This window comes from Astatotilapia calliptera, chromosome 16, assembly GCF_964374335.1.
Source record: "Astatotilapia calliptera chromosome 16, fAstCal68.1, whole genome shotgun sequence".
NCBI lineage: Eukaryota > Metazoa > Chordata > Actinopteri > Cichliformes > Cichlidae > Astatotilapia > Astatotilapia calliptera.
Window position 1 is genome coordinate 21179918 of NC_137437.1, and position 19767 is coordinate 21199684.

Consider the following 19767-nt stretch of genomic DNA (forward strand, 5'->3'; position numbering starts at 1 on the left):
GGTTTTTTTAAATGAGAAAAAAAACTCATAGTATGTACTGCACAAAGGTAGAGACAAACAGACATCATTCGTGACCAGCAAGCGCAACACTTAGTTAGGACACAGCTTATCCACCTTAGTAGAAATTACTGAAAAAAACTCCATTACTTGAAAGAAGAATTATGAATATTTATAGAATATAAGAGTAAACAATTGTGAAATTGTTCATTATCAATCTAATAATGAGGAGTTACCATTGTGACTTACAGAAGAGGAATATAGTGAAATATGATATGCAGAGAAATTGGTGGAGTGGATGAAACAGAGTGTTGCAGAGCAGCAGTGACACTGACATCACACAGGGAGAGAGAGACAATTTTCGGCTTAAAAAGCTGAAAAAATTGGGAGGGTGTGTTTGGTTTTTGACATGCAGAGAGCGAGGCTTGTTAAATATGCATAAAACGGTGCAGTTGTGTCTGTGTGAAGTGCCTTGCAGGCTTTGGGTTATTAGTTTGCAGCTCTCCTTGGTAAACTAAATATTGTTTGATGGGGGGGCAAATATGGTTTTAACACAATCGCTGCAGTCGTTACAAATGACGACACAAATGGGGAGGGTGAAATACAGATCTGCACGGCCACTGCATGAAGAGCACATTTATTTATTTATTTTGCACATGGTATGAAAAGCCCGACAGACAGATGAAATGACTGTTACCCGAGAAGCAGTGAATAAGAATAACAGAACACTAGTATATCTGTGACCCCGGTAGGTCGTCGTCTTGTTTTTCCGAGGTGGGTTCATATAAGGAGGTGTCCTGATGAGGTTATGTTCTCCTGATGGACTGCTTGTAACTAGAGTGTGAAGAAACGATGACTGCGTTCGCTGCAGTTTCACCCCAGCTCATAGCAGGACGGTCATTCTAGAAGATGAGATGCGCTCTAACTTTCTGCTTGCTGTTTCTACTTCTGAACTGTCTACTCTTGAAACCTGGGGGGAGTTATCTCTTCACTGTTTGATCACTTCTCTTAGATCACTGGAGGCATTTTCATTTCTGCTTTCATCCTGCTTGTTTCTAACATTGTGCTGCTCAGGTCATGTCTTCGCTCTGCTCTGCAACAAATTTAAATCTACCATTTCAGGTACTGCTCTGCAATCACATCCCCTTGTCTCTTTTTCCAGGAACTCCAAAAAGGAGCTGAATGACATCCGGTTTGAATTTACTCCTGGGCGAGGTAAGAGCTCAGCCTCAATTAATTAGGAATATGCTGTTCCCTATGTGATAATATCACCACATTAGATGACTGAATTGTTCTCTGTATAATGGGTAATGGCACTGGGCTCTGGACAGCATCTGATTCAGTCTCTAACACAATCACCTGCTAAGTGGCATGTATGAGGTCCAATATTTGTCATGTTATTCTCTCACAAGACACTGCTGATGGGGTTTCCCAGGAACTGTTCTCAGCTGGACTGGTCAATGGGCACGACGTTGTTATTGGTAATGCTGTGCCTCTTTATTCTCATAAATTGTGTTGTTTGAATACATAGCCTGCTTACTGGAAAACATCATCTTGAAATAATTTGTTAATAGAAAACCTATTACCAGGATGAATTACATTTAAATTGGATCTTGGAATAACTAAAACTGGTTTTCTAGTCTTCATATTTACACTAGACTGCTCTTTCATTGTGGGAGCAGGAGCTTGTCCTAAAATTTCCTCAGTATAAAACGTGTTTGTTATTACTGAACACAATTATTTCCTCTATTACAGTTGCTGCTAACCTTCAAAAGATTGTAGATGACCCAATTACCTACAAAGTACTGACCTTTAAGCTGGTGAGTTTCCACATGATTGATGGTTCATGACAGCTGCCCTGGCTTTGTCTTGGCTTGTGATGTCCAACCATAAAGAGCTTGCTGGGGAAAGCTTTAGCGAGAACTGGAGTTATTAGACATAAACTCTGCGTAAAACTAAAAGATGTTCAGTTGATGATGTTAAGAAATTATTTTAGAAGAAGTGAAGGAGAAGGTTAGAGGATTGATGTTACAGAAGACATTAAAATTATTTACCCTTTTTCTCTAAATCTGGACTTGAAATGTTTGGATATTTTGTTATAGGGATAAAGTTCATTCAGGCTAAATATAACATACATTTTCACATTTATTTTACACTCTGCACACTTTGTTAGCTACACCATGCTAGTTCTGTGCTGGCTCCAGTTTCTTTTCTTCATATCGACATGATGGCATCACATAGTTGATTCATTTTTTTCTGCTGCAAATCCACGATAGGACTCTCCCGTTCCACCACATCCCAACGATGCTGTAGTGGATTCAAATCTGGTGACTATTTGAGGCCATTTGAGTACAGTGAGCTCATTGTCATGTCAAGAAACCAATTTGAAATCATTTGAATTTTGTGGCATGGTGTATGATCCTGCTGGAAGCAGCCATCAGAAGGTGGTCATAAAGACGTGGTCAGAAACAATAGTAAGGCTGTGGCGTTTAAACGACACTCAGTCGGTACTAACGGGCTCATGAAAATATCGCCCACACCAATATATCACCACCAACCTGAACTCTTGATAGAAGGATTGGTCTTTGCTTTTATATCGTTCACACCAAATTCTCACCCTACCATCTGAAAGTTGCAACAGAAATTGAGACCGTTCTTTAGTCTTCTTTTCTATTATGTAATTTTAACTAACATGAGTGACACCAAGGCGTGCTCTCTTGCTACTATAGCGCCTCTACTTTGAGGTCGGACATGTTCAGAGGTGCTCTTTTACATACCTTGGTTGTGGTGGTTATTTGAGTTACTGTTGCCTTCCTATCAGCTTGAAGCAGTCTGGCCATTCTTCTCTGAACCATCAACAAGACAGAGAATTGCTGCTCACTGGATATTTTCTCTTTTCTTTGGCTCATTCTCTGTAAATCCTGGAAAAGGTTGTGCAGGGAAATCTGAGTAGATCTGCAGTTTCTGAAATACCGATAAGCTTACCATCTGCAAAGTCACTTAAATTGCCTTTCTCCTCTGATTCTGATGCTCAGATTGAATATCAGCAGGTCATCTTGACCATTTAGGCTTACATGCATCAGTCTAAGTAGATTTAATTGCTGCCAAGTGATTGACTGTTTGAATTACTGAGCAGCACTGAGCATGTATATGTACTGTAAAGTACTGGATTGTGCAATGGGCAATATATAGCATTATAGCAACATCATTGTAAAACAAAATATACGATGTACTAAAAACAAACATTCAAATGCAAATAAAAACAGCCTTAACAGATCAATAGTCAGTGTTTATCAGTTCAACTTTAATAATATAACTACATTAGGTTTTGTTTTATTATCTCAATTGTGACAAAAATCCAATACAGCATTGATTTTATTTTGTGATGTATTGTTACCGTTGTGTAACGAATCCACATTAATGAGTTCTTAATGAGGAAAATACGACCTCCACATCTTCCCTTTTGTGGTTACTATAAAATTTTGTATCAAGTCTGTATTGTCTGTGGAGAGGAGTGTCATGATTTGAGTAGTCAAACACAATTTGTTTTTATCAGAATGATTTTTTATTTGTGCGCTTCACATTGTGGATTATTGTGAGTCTTTAGGTGATTTTATTTTCTTTGACGACGGTGCATCTTTGTTGCGCTATCTGAATACACCATATGTGCTTTTAAGAAGTCCCTTTGTGCAGTGTGACATATTAGAATGTGATATTAAGAAAGGAAATAATGCCAGTTTCTTTGTATTTGACAAAAAAATATGTAAATTATGTTTTATTGACCTTTGTGTAGTTGTGGGTAAACAACATCTGTGCTTTGGGTTGCAGTATTTTACAGTGTGACCTTTCTGCCATTTGCCTTATCAGCAGGTGGACAAATCTCTGGAGAGCCAGAGTGAGGGCTGTACTGGGCATGCCATGTAGATATATGGGCATGCTTTCATTTCCACGTGTTAACTCTGCAGGCAGTGCTAAATTCTCACTGCAGCTCAACTCCGCCTTTCTGAACGAATTACGAGTTACGAGGGTGGTGTCACAAAACCCAGAGAGTGAGAATAATTACCCCTGCAAGGGGAACAATTCATAACACTTTATGAAGACAATTTATGGTGTGGGTGGCACTATAGCTGCTTTATGACTGAACTGAACAAGAGATCAGAATAGACTCATGAGCTCACAAAAACGGACTGTTTTAATAACAGTGCCTCCATGGTGATTACACAACTGCAGAGCCCGAGAGTGTATGGGTGGTTTTCTCAGATAAGGTGCAAATTGGTGAAGGACATTGGATGTTGGGTCACGAGGTTAAGCTTTTCACGAGGATGGCTGGTTCAAAAAAAGGAAAATGTATTTTCTCTGAGCAGTGACACAAATTAACATGCAGAATGAATTCAAATATTGCTTCAGTAAAGGGGATCTGTGCAGCCTAAAACAGAGGTGAGACAAGCTGCTGCAAGTTAAAGAAATATGGTGAATTATTGGAGGATGGTGTTTTGTGTAATCATTGTTTTTCAGAAAGGTACAATGGGTTGCCAGGGGTTTGAGCCCATTTTCCCACCTCAGCTTTAATGAGGTTGGCTCTGATGTCGGTTGTCTCGCTTCCAATCAAGCTCACAAATGATCTCAGAAGTTGTGCATGGCCAGTGGAGGTCAGTCAGGGTTTTTTATGCTAGATTCTAAAACTATATATATATATGTTTACTGGCCTCAGGAGCACTGTTGTGTAGCAGCACGAAAGAGCCTTCCACAGACTAACACATAATTTTATTCTCTGCAGCTTTGAGACTTACCTTAATTGGACAAACGAAACGAAACCATGAAACACACAACGCACCAGATGATATGTAAATAACAGAGTCCACATCACTGATATAGTTTACCCTAGCTACACAAACTGCTTAGCAGTACTGCTTTAATCTGATATCATGCAGCAGCCACAGCAATGATAATAACTGATAGACTATTGTTTTTACAGCAGCTATTTTTGCACAAAATAGTGGGTAAACACATGTTATTAAAGAGAGCAATACTTGTGTGCCATTAGGTAGAAAACTTTAATTAATGGGATTAACAACATCTTTGTTAACCTAACATTTCATATCGTAATGTTCCTGTAAAAAACAAGGACTATTAGGAATTGGTCAGATGTGACTAGCTTATATTTCTTGTTCACTCTTATAATTATAACCAACCATTTGCACAAGCCAGTAATTCTAATAAGATTTTTTTATGACTGCTGATACAAGCAGTGAGAAAATTCTGCTGTATTAGGTGTTTTCTGTAAGTTCGTGAAACTTTAAAATTTCTGTGTTATGGAAGAAAACTTTATATTTCATTGCTAAGCATTGTCAGGTGTTAGTTTTTATATATAGTTGGTAGGAATTTTAATAGAGTAGCTCAGGAGCCTGCCTCCTGAGTAGAAAATGTCAATGTTGGTGACTTTGCTGCTTAGAACTTGAATTATTAGAGAAAAGCCCACACCAGTGAATGACTAATGCTAACTTTGCTAACCTACAAGGTTAGCAACCGTCTCTTCTCAGTCATTTGCAGTCACCTCCATTTTAGGCTGCACAGATGTCCTTGACTGAAGCATTACTTTAATATATTTTGCATAGTAATTTGTATCACTGCTCAGAGAAAATGAATCAACCATCCTCATGGAGAGCTTAAACTGGTGACCCAACACCCGATGGGCTCCACCAATTTGCACCTTATCTGGCAAAGCCACCCATACACTCTCTGAGGGCTCTGCAGTTGTGTAATCACCATGGAGGCACAGTTATTAATACAGTCAGTCGTTGTGAGTTCATGAGTCTATTCTGATCTCTTGTTCAGTTCAGTCATAAAGTTGCTTTAATGCCACCCACACCATAAATTATCTGCATAAATTTTGACTCTTTGGTACAGAGGTCGAATCAATGATTGGCTGCAAAATGAACCCAAATTATCACCTCTCCTCCGCGGTGCTTGACTGTTGGTATGAGGTGTTTGTGCTGATGTACTCGCCAAACGTGGGGTCGTCCATTATGGCCAATCTTCTCTCTCTCGTCTCATCTGTCCAAACAACGTTGTTCCAAAGTCTAGCGGTTTGTTCAGATGTGCAAACCTAAACTGTGCTGCCATGTTCTTTTTAGAGAGAAGGGGCTTTTTCCCTTACAACCCTTCCAAAGAGGCCATGCTTGTTCAGTGTTTTTCTAATTTTGCTATCATGAAGTTTAACATTTAACATGCTGACTGAAGTCTGTTGAGGTAAGATGTAGTTCATGGGGTTTTTGCAGTTTCTCTGAGCATTGCTGACCTTGGGGTGAGTTTTCTGGGACATAAAAATCTTTCTCACTGTAGAATGATGGGCTTCAAATTGCTTTGAAATGGCCTTATAATCACTCCTAGATTAATGGGTAGGCACACTTGCTTCCCTAAGACCATTGCTGATATCTTTCCTCCTTGGCATTGTGTTAATGCACACCTGAACGTTTCAGACCTGCAAACTGAAGCTCTATTTATCAAGTAAATTTGATTAACAGCCCCTGGCTTCTACTTACCCTCTTAGTTCCTATGGAAGCAGTGTGGGTGTCCTTAGTTTTTGCATCGCGCTCTGTGAAAAAATTATTTTCCACATGACTGCATGCTATGTGGACAAAAAATAATTAAGAAGCTGACGAGTTCTTAATAATAACCATTACTACCAGTTTAAAACGTAGCTTGTATCCGGTGAGGGAAATTATGTCATTTTTTTTCTCATTTTGAAAATGAGTCTCAGATTTGGTTCCATATTAAACTCAGTTTCAGTAGTTTCAGCTCCCTGCTTCTGTTGATGATCCTCTGACTGTCTTCTTTCCCATGCAGGCTTCCAGCTGCGATGACACGGAGATCCCTGATGAAGTGAAGTTGATCGGCTTTGCGCAGCTCAGTGTTAGTTGATGCTCTCTTCGTGACTGTAGCAGGTGAGACAGGGAAGACAGTTCAGGGCAGACAGACTGAGGAACACTCCACCACTTCCTGCAATATCTTCCCTTCCTCACTTCCTGGCTCCGCCTCACCTTCCCCGATGCCCATTTCTTCCACCACCCTCGTTAGCGCCGGCTTCCCTGCTTACTGTCCTATCTTTAAACTTAACGACATTCCACTGCCCAGCGCACAGCCGAGGAACCTAAAGGTGTACTCAGGTGGCAAAAGAAGGTGATTAAGATGTAGCTTTGAATGTTCTATTTATTTATTTCTTGAACTCGTTTTTGTTTTACATCATATTACCTCTGTGTTCAGCAAAGCTCTCATTATTTATTGAAATGAGAAGGGTTTTTTCTTCCCATGCTGATTTGTTGCCACAGTGAAAACAAATTTGCTTTGACTCACATCTCACAAACGCACTCATTCGAGAAGTTTCCCTGAGGTCTGTGTCAGAATGTACGAATACGTTAATTTATGGGAAAAAGCACATTTTCATAAGAACATAATGAATGTCAAAAGAGAATGAATTGTATTTCCATATTAAGACCTGTTTCACATTAACAACCATTTGCTTGAGTGTGCAGGAAAAAAAAAGGAGACCTGGATGCTACTGTGTATAATTTGCTGCTCTCAACAGTGTTAATGCTTCAAAATGCTAGAGGTGCCTTGTTCATTTTTCTGTGCCTAAGAAAGTAGTCGATAAATGAGACCGCACAAAGAGGGGGAACCTGCTGATTGCCATTCCACCAGTGTATTATTTCAGCAATGACACAATTCAAGTGAAGTATCTTAACTTAATGAGGCAAGCTAAAATGCACTTTTGGGCTGAATGCGTGGACCTGACAAACAGATGCTTAGCCCCGGGAGACAAGTTAATTTATGTGCTTCTGTCGTCAGACGAACACACCGTAACAGGACCTGCAGTCATATAATCTGTTCTTGTTGATGGGTTTTCAGATGCTAATCAGCAAAACACAATGGTTGAATTTCCTTGCTCTGTCCTGCTGCACTACAAAACTTTTTCGTTCCCCGAAACATCATAGTTACTAAAGTGTACTGGATGACGATGCATTTGAAGATGAAACCAAACGGCAACTGCCGAAAAGGTGACGAGCCATTTGTTTGTCCAAACAAGTCCAGTAGCTCTAAATTATTTTTTAGGTATTGAGGTGGTCAATATTAACTTCTACTAAATTCTTTATTTTATGAAGTAATTTATTGTGTTTTCTATGTACAGTTCTGTGTACCATTTCAACATATTACCCCTGTTCCTTCTGTAATCAGCTGATGTCAAGTTTCGGATTAAGAGCAACCAATAAAGAATTGCTATGATTTAAAAACAAGTGTGTGAAGTATTTTATTTTTAAAAAAAAATCTGTCAGCTGCTATTAGAATGAACCTCCTACACTTCAATCGATGTTTGTTTGTGATTGCAAAGGAGTTGAATAACTTACCATATTTCTGCAAATATGCTTTTTAAAGTACAAGTCTGAATTCATAAATATAAAATGCACAGTTTTACATTTTAATACACAAAAAGTATAAGTTACTGTGGCATAATGTGGTACGGTATGACCAGTTGTTTATTTCTGTTAATGTTACAAACCTATACTACAGAATATCTGACATCATATAGTGATCTGTCTGGTTTTCTAGCTAAATAATAAAAAAAACCCCTTAATGTAGACATGTTAAAAACAGTTCTTGCATACACATAAATTACACACTCACAGGCCACTTTGTTAGGTAGACCTATTCAACTTCTCACTCAAACATCTAATCAGTCAGTTGCATGTCAGCAGCAGTTATGAGCATCAGAATGTGAATTTATAAGTGACTTTGAACATGGCACGGTTGTTAGTACCAGATGAGATGGCCCGAGTATTTCAGAAACTGCTGATCTACTGGGATTGTTCTTCCACAACCATCTCTAGGGCTTAGAGAGCACAGTCTCAAAAAGAGAAAATATCCAGTGAGCTGCAGTTTTCTGGATAAAAATGCCTTAATAACCAGAAGAGAGTGGCAAAACTGCTTTAAGCTAAAAGAACGGCAACAGTAAGTCAAATAACCGCTGGTTAAAACCAAGGTACGGAGAGGAGCGTCTCTTAATGTTGGACTTTGAATCAGATGGACTAAATCAGCAGAAGACTATATTGTGTGACGTTAATGGATCCAGTAAGTCTCAATTTCTGCTACAACATTTGCCGGCCCTTTAGTACCAGCTATGCTATTTCCTGACCATGTCCATCTCTTTATGACCACAATGCACAAAGCTTGTATCATATCAAACTGATTTGTTGAACATGACAATTCACTTTACTGAAATGGCCCCCAAAGTTACCAGATCTCAGTCAAATAGAGCACCTTTGAGATGTGGTGAAATGGGAGATTCACATCGTGGATGTGCCACTGAATATTCTGCATCAACTGTGTGATGCTATGATGTTATTATGGACCAAAATCTCTGAGGAATGTTTTCAGCATCTTGTTGAATCTGAGCCACAAAAGATTTAAAGCAGTTCTGAAGACAAAAGGCGGTACTAGCAAGTGTGCTGTGGGTGTATGGATTCCAGGCTTGTTCTTTGGTGAGAGCTTTGGTATAGACTAGGCCTGTAACTGGTTAGAATAAGGAAGTTTTTTTTCCCTGCTATTTAAAAAAAAATATTCCCAAATAATCCCAACTTTGCTTACATTGAGAGAAGGTTGGGCTGAAGATTGAAAGAGGAAGGGGTATAGACTATGATGTAACCTACCCACTCTTTTTCTTTTCTTTTTCACTCTCTTTCCTCTTTTTATACAAGTCTAGTAAATAATTGAAATTAAAAAAAGCAAACTGCCCTCCACAATACAAAATCTCTAAACAAAAACCCCCCCACAAAAAAAGCCAATAAAGCTGCAACCCTTCACCACCCACCAACTGATGAAACTGGAAGAAGGCACTGAGTAAAAGCAGTATTATAACTTTAATTATTCAAGTATTTGTTTTTTAATATAAAAAACATACAATATATAACAATAACCCCTTATGGGATAGATGGTTTCACAGTAAATGCCACATTAGCTTATAATACTACAAAACCTTTGAAAGAAAAATAAAAGGAAAAGGAAATTTGGCTGTGAACACCACGTTGTTCAAGAGACAATGTTCTCGATGATGTCAGAAGCAGTTCTTCCATAATTACTGATACGCCAGATACATATGATAATTCATCAAGTCGGTAATGGTCTTAGTTACAATTAAACTGACACTTGTACGACATGATGCTGCATTTCTCTTGATGTGTGGAAGAGGCTGATGAGCCGAAATAGCTGATGATATACAGCGTACATAACCAAGAGCAGCAGCTGCAGTAATGAGAAGCTGATAGCTGAAACACATAATTACCTCAAGAGTGAAAATGTCAGAGTGAGAAAACAACAAAATGCATCTAAAAACTGAAATATACAAACAGCTTTCTCAGAGAAAAAGGTGGTGAAATGAGGACAAAATGTAAACAAAAACATCAGGAAAATTCGAGAAAAAAGACTGATTAACTGTGCGGGCTGATTAAAACCCAAACATTTGGCCTTATAACTTGTTTTCATGCCAAATTATCCTTTCAGCTTCTGTTAGATGATTGATAATTGACTGCAGCCTGTTTTCAGCTTTGTATGATTTAAAAGTGAGAGCACAGCATGCGACCTGGTTTCGCTTTTTTTCTAATTAGAGTTACATTTGCATTCTTATTGTAAAAGAACTCTTCTCTCAATTCTAAGAAACATTTTTGAAGTGCATCATACAGGGATCTAATCTATGGTAAGTAGATACTTTATTGATTTCCACATTTTTTTCTTTTGGCTTGCAATCTTAGAGAAGGTCAGGCTTGCTCGGTCAGCAGCTGGTAGAGATTCAGTGTCATGCTCAAGGACACTTTAGCATAGAAAATGTTGCCGACTCAAACTGTTAGGCCACACTAATTAATGCTTAACGCTGATTGACTTAATGCCTTTAAAGAATAGTCTACATAAATTGGACCTGGAGTATATGAACAAATTACTTTCACTAACAACACCCCATTTTAATTATGCATGAGAATACACACTTTACAAGCCTCGTGCATTCATTAACAATCATGAGGTGAGATATAGACGTAGATGGATGTTAATGGAAACGTCTGTCTTGAAATAGACTCGCAGCAGCCCTCTCGGTGTTTACATCATTCGGTGATAATACTTTAAATGGTGAAAAAGGCAAAGAAAAAGGGAAAAATAACGTGGTTTTTTTTGTTTTGTAAGTGTCTCTCGTGTCCCCTAACATCTCAAGTGTTTCTTGCTGGACATGTCATTCCAAATACGGTGCATCTCCTCCGGGGAGATCTGGTGGACGGTGATAACCCGCCTGTATCTGCAGAGGCTGTAAGCCATTTTCCAGTGATTAAAACCACTGTTCTGATAAGGGTGTATGCCCAGCTTTCGCAAACACAGTCCCACATAGACATCCTCCAAGTGCAACAGTCTTGTGTGTAATGAAGTCTTGTAGATTAGCTCAGCTACATCTGCTGAGAACACGTAGCCGGTGCCCGAGCAGAAAGGTGGGTATTTGCTTTCAGGATACAAGTCTCTGGGCATGTACCACTTGCTACGCATATCTCTAATGGGACCACCATTTATTACGTAGCCAGTGAAATATCTCCTCCTTGGTTTGGTGTTGGGTTTCAGGAGCTTGTAGATTAGATTGTCCATGTTGACAAAGATGTCACTGTCTGTCTTCATGACATACTGTGCTTTGGGGCAGAAAGTCGCCACCCAGCGCATTCCCATCATGGTCTTGAGGGTTAGATTGTGGTAGGAATCGATAAAGTCCTCCACCACGATGTCATGGAAGATTTGACTCTCCTGTTCCACCATCTGGTTCAGCACAGGGTCCGTGTTCCTGCCCAGCAGAAAGATCGTAAGGATGCGGACGTCGCCGAAGGTCGACTCATCGCCCCAGGTCTCTCTGATGGCCTGCCTCGCATCAAACTCTTTGTGGGTGGTGCTGATGAGAATGACCAGAAAGGGCGTGACGCTTTCGCATTTCTTGGGCTCATTGATGACAAACTCAAAGGCGTGTGGGTTAAGGGGGCGGGTGCGGATGTTGTTGAAGGTGATGTTTTTATGAGGTTTCACAGTCTTCCGTATAGGCACTGACATGTGGCCAACGTACGTGGACGTTGGGCGAGTTATGCTCAAGTACCACAGAGCGCTCGCCCAGCAGACCACTGTCAACAGGTATAAACATGACACTTTGGAAGGCATTATGCTGCATTTAGGTGTGTTTTAATGAGTAGGATCTCATAAGGCTTTCTTTCCATTAGTGACGTTTCACCTGGCGAGGCAGCATTAAGCTGCTCCAGCATGCGGTTTGACATTAATGGTCAGTAATGGATTACTTCAGACAGAAAGGATCTTTTTTGGATTTTAAAGCACTTTAAAACTGTTTGGACGTCCGCCTCCCTCTTTGTGACACTGCTGCTTCTCCATTTACATCTGAAAGAGAGCGAGAGAAAGAAAACATGAGTATAAAAAAAAGCATGTGTCCCTGAAAATCTTTAAATGAAGTTTGTTTCAATCAGCTGAACTCAGTAGAAGCATTTCCCACAGCGCAGACTTAGTTATCAAGAACAATTCAAATAAATGAGGAAATGCTGCTGAGCCGCTCAAAATCACTCACTAGATGATTTCTAATTTGTATCTTTGTAAATCAAGTTGGAGGACGAAAGAAAAGTACTTGGATGAACTCAATATCTAATAAAATAATATCACCGCAGCAAATATGTGGGATAAATTGCGAATCATCTGCCGTCTGGAAAAAGCAAATCATTGTCAGGCACGTTTATTTTCTGCATTGTTAAAACTCACTTATTATTCAGTGGGAACCCACATGAGTGTGAGGGTTTTGTGAATGCTGGGTATCAGGCTTGGTATAGATCGGGTGAAATGTTGTGATTGTGTGACTGTCACATTTTGAATTTCATGTATATTTGTTTAGCACATTAGTAAAAGTGTTCAGATCTCTTTTATTACTCAGGCCAAACGTAACTATTACTGATCAAGTACGACCTTAAAACCACAGGCAGATGAACTGAATAACACTTTGTCACAATGCAGTGCTCTGCTGGGAAACCTTGGGACCTGGCAGTCATTATGTAGGTGTTTCTTTAATACTCAGCATCCACTTAAAAATGTTGCAGACTTAGCTCCAGGGCAGCAACTTTCCCCAGGAGGACAATGCACCCACAAACACACCACAAACAGCCCAAGGCTAGGTCAGAGATGTTTCAGCTTCATGAGGGGACCTCGCCAACATGAGTCTGGTCATTGTAATGACTAATTGGAAAACTCTCCTACAAAGAAAGGCTTTGCACTAAGAATACAAAAGTGTGATAAAAGCAAAATGTACAACAGTATAGTTTAACACTATTCGATTATTACACAGTAGCAGCTTATCCACTGACACTAAAGCTCTAGTCCCCCTGAGAAGTGGAGGAAGGTGGATGGATGGTAGATATTCTTAGTACATCTCCAGCTGACAAGTATGGGTTGTTTATACAGCTCTTTTCTAGTCTTACTCACCACTGAAAGGACTGAAAGTACTTTAGATTACAACTCACATTTTTTTAAATCATACATACAGGACGTTATACTATGCACTCCAAGTTCTTTACCCAGCTCATAGTTATGGCCAATTTAAAATAACTAATTAACCAAACATGTGTTTGGACTGTGTGAGGAAGTCAAGATACCCTTAGGAAACCCACACAGTGATGAGAAGACCAAGCAAACTCCACAAGCAAAAGCCTCAGCTGGAATTTCAAGAAATGTCATAATGGCCTGTTTGCCCAATGTTGCTAAGTTGTTCTAAATTGTGATGGAGCTTCTAAGGGTTAATGGGATATCGTGTTATTCTTGGTTTGAATATTAGTTTTTTTCACATGTTAATATTGGATTTAGCATTCTATTCTAAGTTGTATTAGTTTCCTCCCTCAGTGTTCCCCAGCTTCTTGTGTCAAATCCCTGTGGTCTTAGAGTTTGTTTACGTCCTGTTTCTACAGTCGCGTCTCTGTCAATCTGCTTCCTCTGTGTTCGTCTCTGTCTCCCGCGAGTCTCTTTGTCTCGCCTCTTTGTCTCGCCTCTTTGTCTCGCCTCTGTCATCTCACTGTGTCCGTGTCTCAGTGCTAGTGAATTCCTGTTTTCTTTTTTCGTTTTGCGTGACAATCACTTGTCCTGTGTGTGTCGTGTTCAGTTTTGTTAGTCAGATTTAGTTCATCTGTGTTCCCTGGTGTATTTAATCTCCCTGAATTCCTTGTGTGTATTTAAGCCCTGTTTCCTTCTGTACATTGTCGCAATCTCCATCATTTTGCGTGTCTCCCTCATGTTTAAATCTCCTAGTTGATTATTTATTCCATTCCAAATTTCCTAGTTTGTAATTTTCCTTTAAGTCCAGCAATAAAGCTGCTTTTTTCAGTTCAGTTCTGCTTCAAGTCCTGCACATTGGGTCTATGCCTCAGCCTGCCACATACAGCGTTTGTTGAAAAGAACCCTCCTGCTGTGAGGATGTGAGGTGACAGTATGGTAGAAATATCAAGTGAACTGAGATGGAAGAAAAAAAAAAAACATATATGAATCTGTCCTTAGGTACAGCACACCTGTATAAAATTTTACTTCACGGGCACCAATACGGCTTACATAGTTGAGTGGGTGACCCACATATCAAAGATAACTGCAGAGGCAGAGACTATTTCCCTTCTCCCCACTTTACTGTCTACTCTCTGCACTACACTTAAGAATAAAGACTGAAAACGCCAAAAAAATACAACTTTAAACATTTACTTCAGGACATCCAATCACTTTTTTTGTCTAAGCAGACAAAACAATAACACCTTTCATTCACTTTATTACTGTAACCTGAATTAAATACTCGTGCCTGCATATCACTGAGCAACAGATCTTGTGCAATAATCTAAAAGACAGCATTTTCAGCATTCAGTACATCATCCCAGTGTGGAGGTTGACATTTCACAAGAGTAGAAAAATGCCCTTTAAAAAAAACAAAACAGAAAAAAACTCAACCAAAAAGCAAAAGTATGCTTTACAATCTCTCTTCTTCTGGGGCTCAAAAGAGCTCTGGGGTTGGCAGGATTCTGCAGCGCGATATGGTGACACAAAGGAAACACTGTGCCATGATAGGACCCTCCCCTGGGATGCCCCCTCCCCTGTTTTGTTCTGTGCTGCACAGCTATACAGTCTTCCTGCCACAGATGTCTTTCGCTTGTTTATTTTCTGAGCAGTCATTCTGCTGCGTGGACGCTGAGATGGAATTTGGCTGTCCTTTTGCACAGGTGGCTGAGCTCCCTATAAAGGATATGTTAACATGTAGATCATGTCTCACAGCTTTTTGAAGCTCTCGCTGACTTTTCTTTTTGTTCAAGGTAGATCACACTACGCATTTCACAGGAGAATGGCCAAAATGCAGTAAAGCCCTATATACCCATCTTCAAAGCTGGAAAGCAGTGTTACGGCGCCAGATCCGCGGCCCCGAACCGTAGTAAGGAAACCTCTGGCAGTTACTTGAAGGCTCCGTGACTTGCTCGTAGCCAGGTGTTTTGTTCCAAAAAGTGATTTCCAATGTTTCCGTGTATTTTTTATGTGTAATATCTTTACGTATGTTGGTAAATAGACTTCGGTGAACAGCGTTTACAAAGGGGTTATATATAGAGTTAAAAAATTATCTGTTTTTTCAAGTATCTTTACAACTCTGTGTTATTGTACTTACATTATAACCAATCCGGTCCTTTATCCCCACTTAAAATATTTTTACAGAACTATTGTAATATTTGCTGCCATTTCTGCTGTGCTCTTGGCCAACTTACTCTTACAAAAGACATTTTTTGTCAGGGTCCTGGGACTGGGCGACCCAGGATCCCTGAGCAGTCATGTATCATATTATTATTATGATTATTATATGTATTTTGGTATTGCTGCTGCTCTCCTCCATGATTGTAGATGTGAGTGTGTGTGTTTATGTCTGCGGGGATGCTTGGAGGATGGAGCTCAGCCACCTGCAGGCCTGAGGGGTGTGGCCCTGCGGAAGGACTGGCCACACCCGAAGCCACACACCTGCCGCTGATCAGGGCTCGTCGGGGGAGCTACTTAGGAGAGTCTTGGAGCTCCCACCGACGCGGGATCATTCCATGAGACTCCACGTTAGTCTTCTGCTTAGCTAAAGTCTGAGTGTATGCCTACTGGAATTAAGTGTCTTGACGGCTGCCTCTGTCATTTTCCCCTCAGGAGGAGCGTGGAACCTCGGAGGGCAGCAGGCACGGGGTGTGTGTGGACACACGGCAGTGGAGAACACGGAGCACGGACTTTTGGGAAGACACGACACGGGAGTCACGGGAGAGCACGGGGATTTACTGTTATTGTTTCCATCACTGTAAATAAACGCACTGTTTATACACAGAGTACCGCGCCTGGGTCCTCTTTCCCCACACATCCCCACGGTCTGCCAGCCAGACCGTGACAGAATGATCCCGCCACGCATGGACCCAGCGGTCTCGGAGGAGAGGCTCAGGAGGGAGGTTATGGACAGGGTTTACAGACTCTGTGAGTCTGACTCTGACTGTGACTCTGAGGAGCTCTCGCTGCCGGCCGAGGAGGAGCTCTCGCTGCCGGAGCTCTCGCTGCCGGCCGAGGAGGAGCTCTCGCTGCCGGAGCTCTCGCTGCCGGCCGAGGAGGGTCCCGCTCAGCCGGAGGTCAGCGGACCGGAGGGACCTCCACGTCTTTATTTTTAATGTTAATGAGATTTTTTTAACTGCATAAATAAAGGTTTTAAGTCACTGCCAAAAACTGATTACGCCTTGTTACACGAATGTTGTTTGTGGCTCAGTGTGACTTTGTGTCATCCATGAGGGATGCATTTGACACATGTTTCACATATTATAGCCCAACAAGTTGCTTATAGCAGTTCAAATACGAGCAATCACTTTTTGGCAAATACCGGAAATCAGTTTTTGGCAGACAATCACTTTTTGGCACTACCGGCAGCCTGCTTACTGTACAGGTCAACTCCACTAGTGAAAAGATGGAAAGAGGCGTGGGAAAACTGCTTCACTGAACTTTATTTCTTCTCCAAGGCACGAACACCGCGTATAGTGGGCTGAAAACAGTTTACTCACAGCGAGCATCACCGACACACTCTGGCTGCCGAGGAAGTTCTTATATTTCTTTTACTACTTTTCTTTACATCCCTTTTTCTCTCTCTCTTCACACACCCACACGGGCGGTCCCGCTACACACATCCCGAATACATTTCCCATCAGGCTTCATCCTTAAAGCGCCATGCCTGTAACAGCAACCTGAGCAGACAAATATAGCCATAATGACGTGACTTTAATTCCATTTACCAATAGAGCGTAATTACCTGCAGTCTATACCCTCATACAAAAGGACTCTGTTAGACTAAAAGACAACTGAGCCACAACAAAGACCACACTTGCAAAACAATGTATTTTCCTTTGTAGAAAATAATCTATCAGATGAATTAGTGCTTTAAGGAAGATAAGCCTGTGAGAAATCGGCGCTATAAATGAATCAATAACAATTTTTTTTGTTTAAGCTCTGTGTGAGGGAAAACAAACTGTAGACAAACAGTGTCACGAATTGGATATTATGGTCAAAAATGAATGTTTATGATATAAACAAGACTTTTACAAAAAAACAACAACCCAAAATGCAATGATAAAAAAGTAAAATTCATTTATAATGCTGTTTATTCTGTATATTGTTTTCAGCAAACTAATTAAATTTATGCTCAAAGTACAGGTGCATGCAGGTGGCAAAAGAGGTTGCAATCGTAGTTGTTCAAAAGAACAACTGCACAGTTATTTACAATATGCACTTTATTGACACAATAACACAGTTATCGCCAATACACGGCTGTGTTGACATCCCTACTTTATAGGGGCAGATCATCACTTCGAGGCCATCTTAAAAAATGTGTTTACTCCTCACTTTCCCCTTGTGTCTTCCAGCCAAACTTATTTCTCACAATATTGGCCTGGTCCTCTTGTGAAATGGCTGTTATATCTCATTGGATTTACAGTGGTAAACAGTTGTTCCCTTTAATAACACTTTACTCAGACACGAGAAATACACAGAGGCGTCAATATGTTCTCGTCCCAGAGGAGGGATGAGGGTCATGCACAGGGAAGACAGTATAACAAGGCCAGGAACGAGGAATGGCTGTTTACTCTGGGGCTAATGGCGCAGTGAAAACAAAGAGCTGCACAAACACAAGGCCCATGTAGACTTGCTCAGATGCATAATATATATAACAGCAGGCTGATAGAAAGCTGACACCTGAGTCTGATACCTTAAAATTTTATTCTCCAGACTGAAGCAAAGTCTACCAGACAAATGAGGCAGTGATTATGTGATTGTTCATTTCACTGTAAAGCATAACCTCCAACGGCTTTTCAGAATAAAAATGTCTAAGCTGGTCTGCATCTCTTACATACCTGCACAGGATGAGATTAAATGACTAGTAAATCTGTCCCTGAGTCAGACTGATACGGGAGAAATTGCTTTTTAATACTAGTGAAAGAGTCAGGCATGAATTTAGGATTCTGAATGGCAAAACAAAAGAGACTGAATTTTATAATGCCTTGTTGCTCTACGGTTTGATAGTGTTTTAACCAACTGATAAATCACTTGTGTGCTGATGATGGTTGGGATGATTGTGCATCATTTAATCCACCTTTGTGGCTGAGATTAAAAAATATATATGTACAAACAGCCAGTTTTCTTAGCCTGTAGTAAACTGCTGCACAGGTGATAGGCATGCAGATGTTAGGCCTGATTGTTAAACACAATCCAACCAAAGGACAATCTAATCTTAACGATCTTAATGAGACCCAGGGCAATTATATGCTTTCTGCTCTACTGCAACTTCTTCAGCAACAGTTTCTAGAGAACATTTTGCTTTCATAAGCCAAAGTGGTAAGATAAATATTTAATAAAATAAATATTTTAAAGAAGAGTAAGAGTAAAATGCAGTATATATAGTGTGCTTTTCTACTCAATAAACCCCAGAGACTGTTATAAGACTGTTGTGACATGATGCTTAAAAGTCATATTAACAAACTTAAGTATCCACTTGTAACTTTAACATATATTGACAGATTGTCCTACAATTATGTTTCTCAAATGGTTGCTCGAGGAAGTGATCATATCAAGGTTGACCCTGGAGAGGATCTAATGCTTTTATTTAGATTGTAACATAGCCCAAATGCACAGCAAAAGTAACAAATCTAAAACATAGAAGCTTCTCAAGGTGAACACAGAGGGATGGATGACCCCTGCTGTTTGGATATTTAATTTTAAAAAGTAATTCTTTCAGAGAGTGTTGTTAGAGAGTGTAATTCACAAGTTTGTTGTTTTTCTTTCTGCCCAGCAAGCAGATAACTGAAGAACTTTTGCTATGCAGGTAACCACATAATTGCAAATGTAATATAATGACTGAATTTATTACAGTAATGCGTTACATTTATGCGATACAGAAGAGTAAGGGAGAGACAGGACTATTTATACTCAAAGAGCTGATCTGGGAAAGGCCAACGGGTGATGTTCACGAGACACAGGTGAAGTAATCGGGACAATTGGGGGAGTGAACATGCTCTGAACATGCATACAATCAGCTGGAGACATGATGGCTGAGTAGTGACTCCAGTTATACTTCTTTGAAGTCCATTTGAAGCCTGCTCCGTGTGAGCATGCATTGTAATGTAAAACCACTGCGGATGG

At 40.2% G+C, this 19767-nt stretch overlaps 2 protein-coding genes across 3 annotated transcripts in view; one reads left to right on the forward strand and one right to left on the reverse strand.

Moving 5' to 3' along the window:
• stk39 (serine threonine kinase 39) overlaps positions 1-8285 on the forward strand; it is a 33235-nt gene extending 24950 nt beyond the window's left edge. For both annotated transcript variants that reach the window (XM_026145249.2, XM_026145248.2), the window contains 4 exons: positions 1160-1212; positions 1410-1478; positions 1753-1817; positions 6844-8285. In XM_026145249.2, coding sequence (XP_026001034.1) covers positions 1160-1212; positions 1410-1478; positions 1753-1817; positions 6844-6918 — 262 coding nt within the window. In that variant the 3' untranslated portion in view covers positions 6919-8285. The remainder of the gene's footprint in view (positions 1-1159; positions 1213-1409; positions 1479-1752; positions 1818-6843) is intronic.
• Positions 8286-9889: 1604 nt separating this feature from the next.
• b3galt1b (UDP-Gal:betaGlcNAc beta 1,3-galactosyltransferase, polypeptide 1b) overlaps positions 9890-19767 on the reverse strand; it is a 64002-nt gene continuing 54124 nt past the window's right edge. The window contains exon 2 of the mRNA XM_026145252.2: positions 9890-12453. Within this exon, the coding sequence (XP_026001037.1) occupies positions 11236-12222 (987 nt within the window). The 5' untranslated portion in view covers positions 12223-12453 and the 3' untranslated portion in view covers positions 9890-11235. The remainder of the gene's footprint in view (positions 12454-19767) is intronic.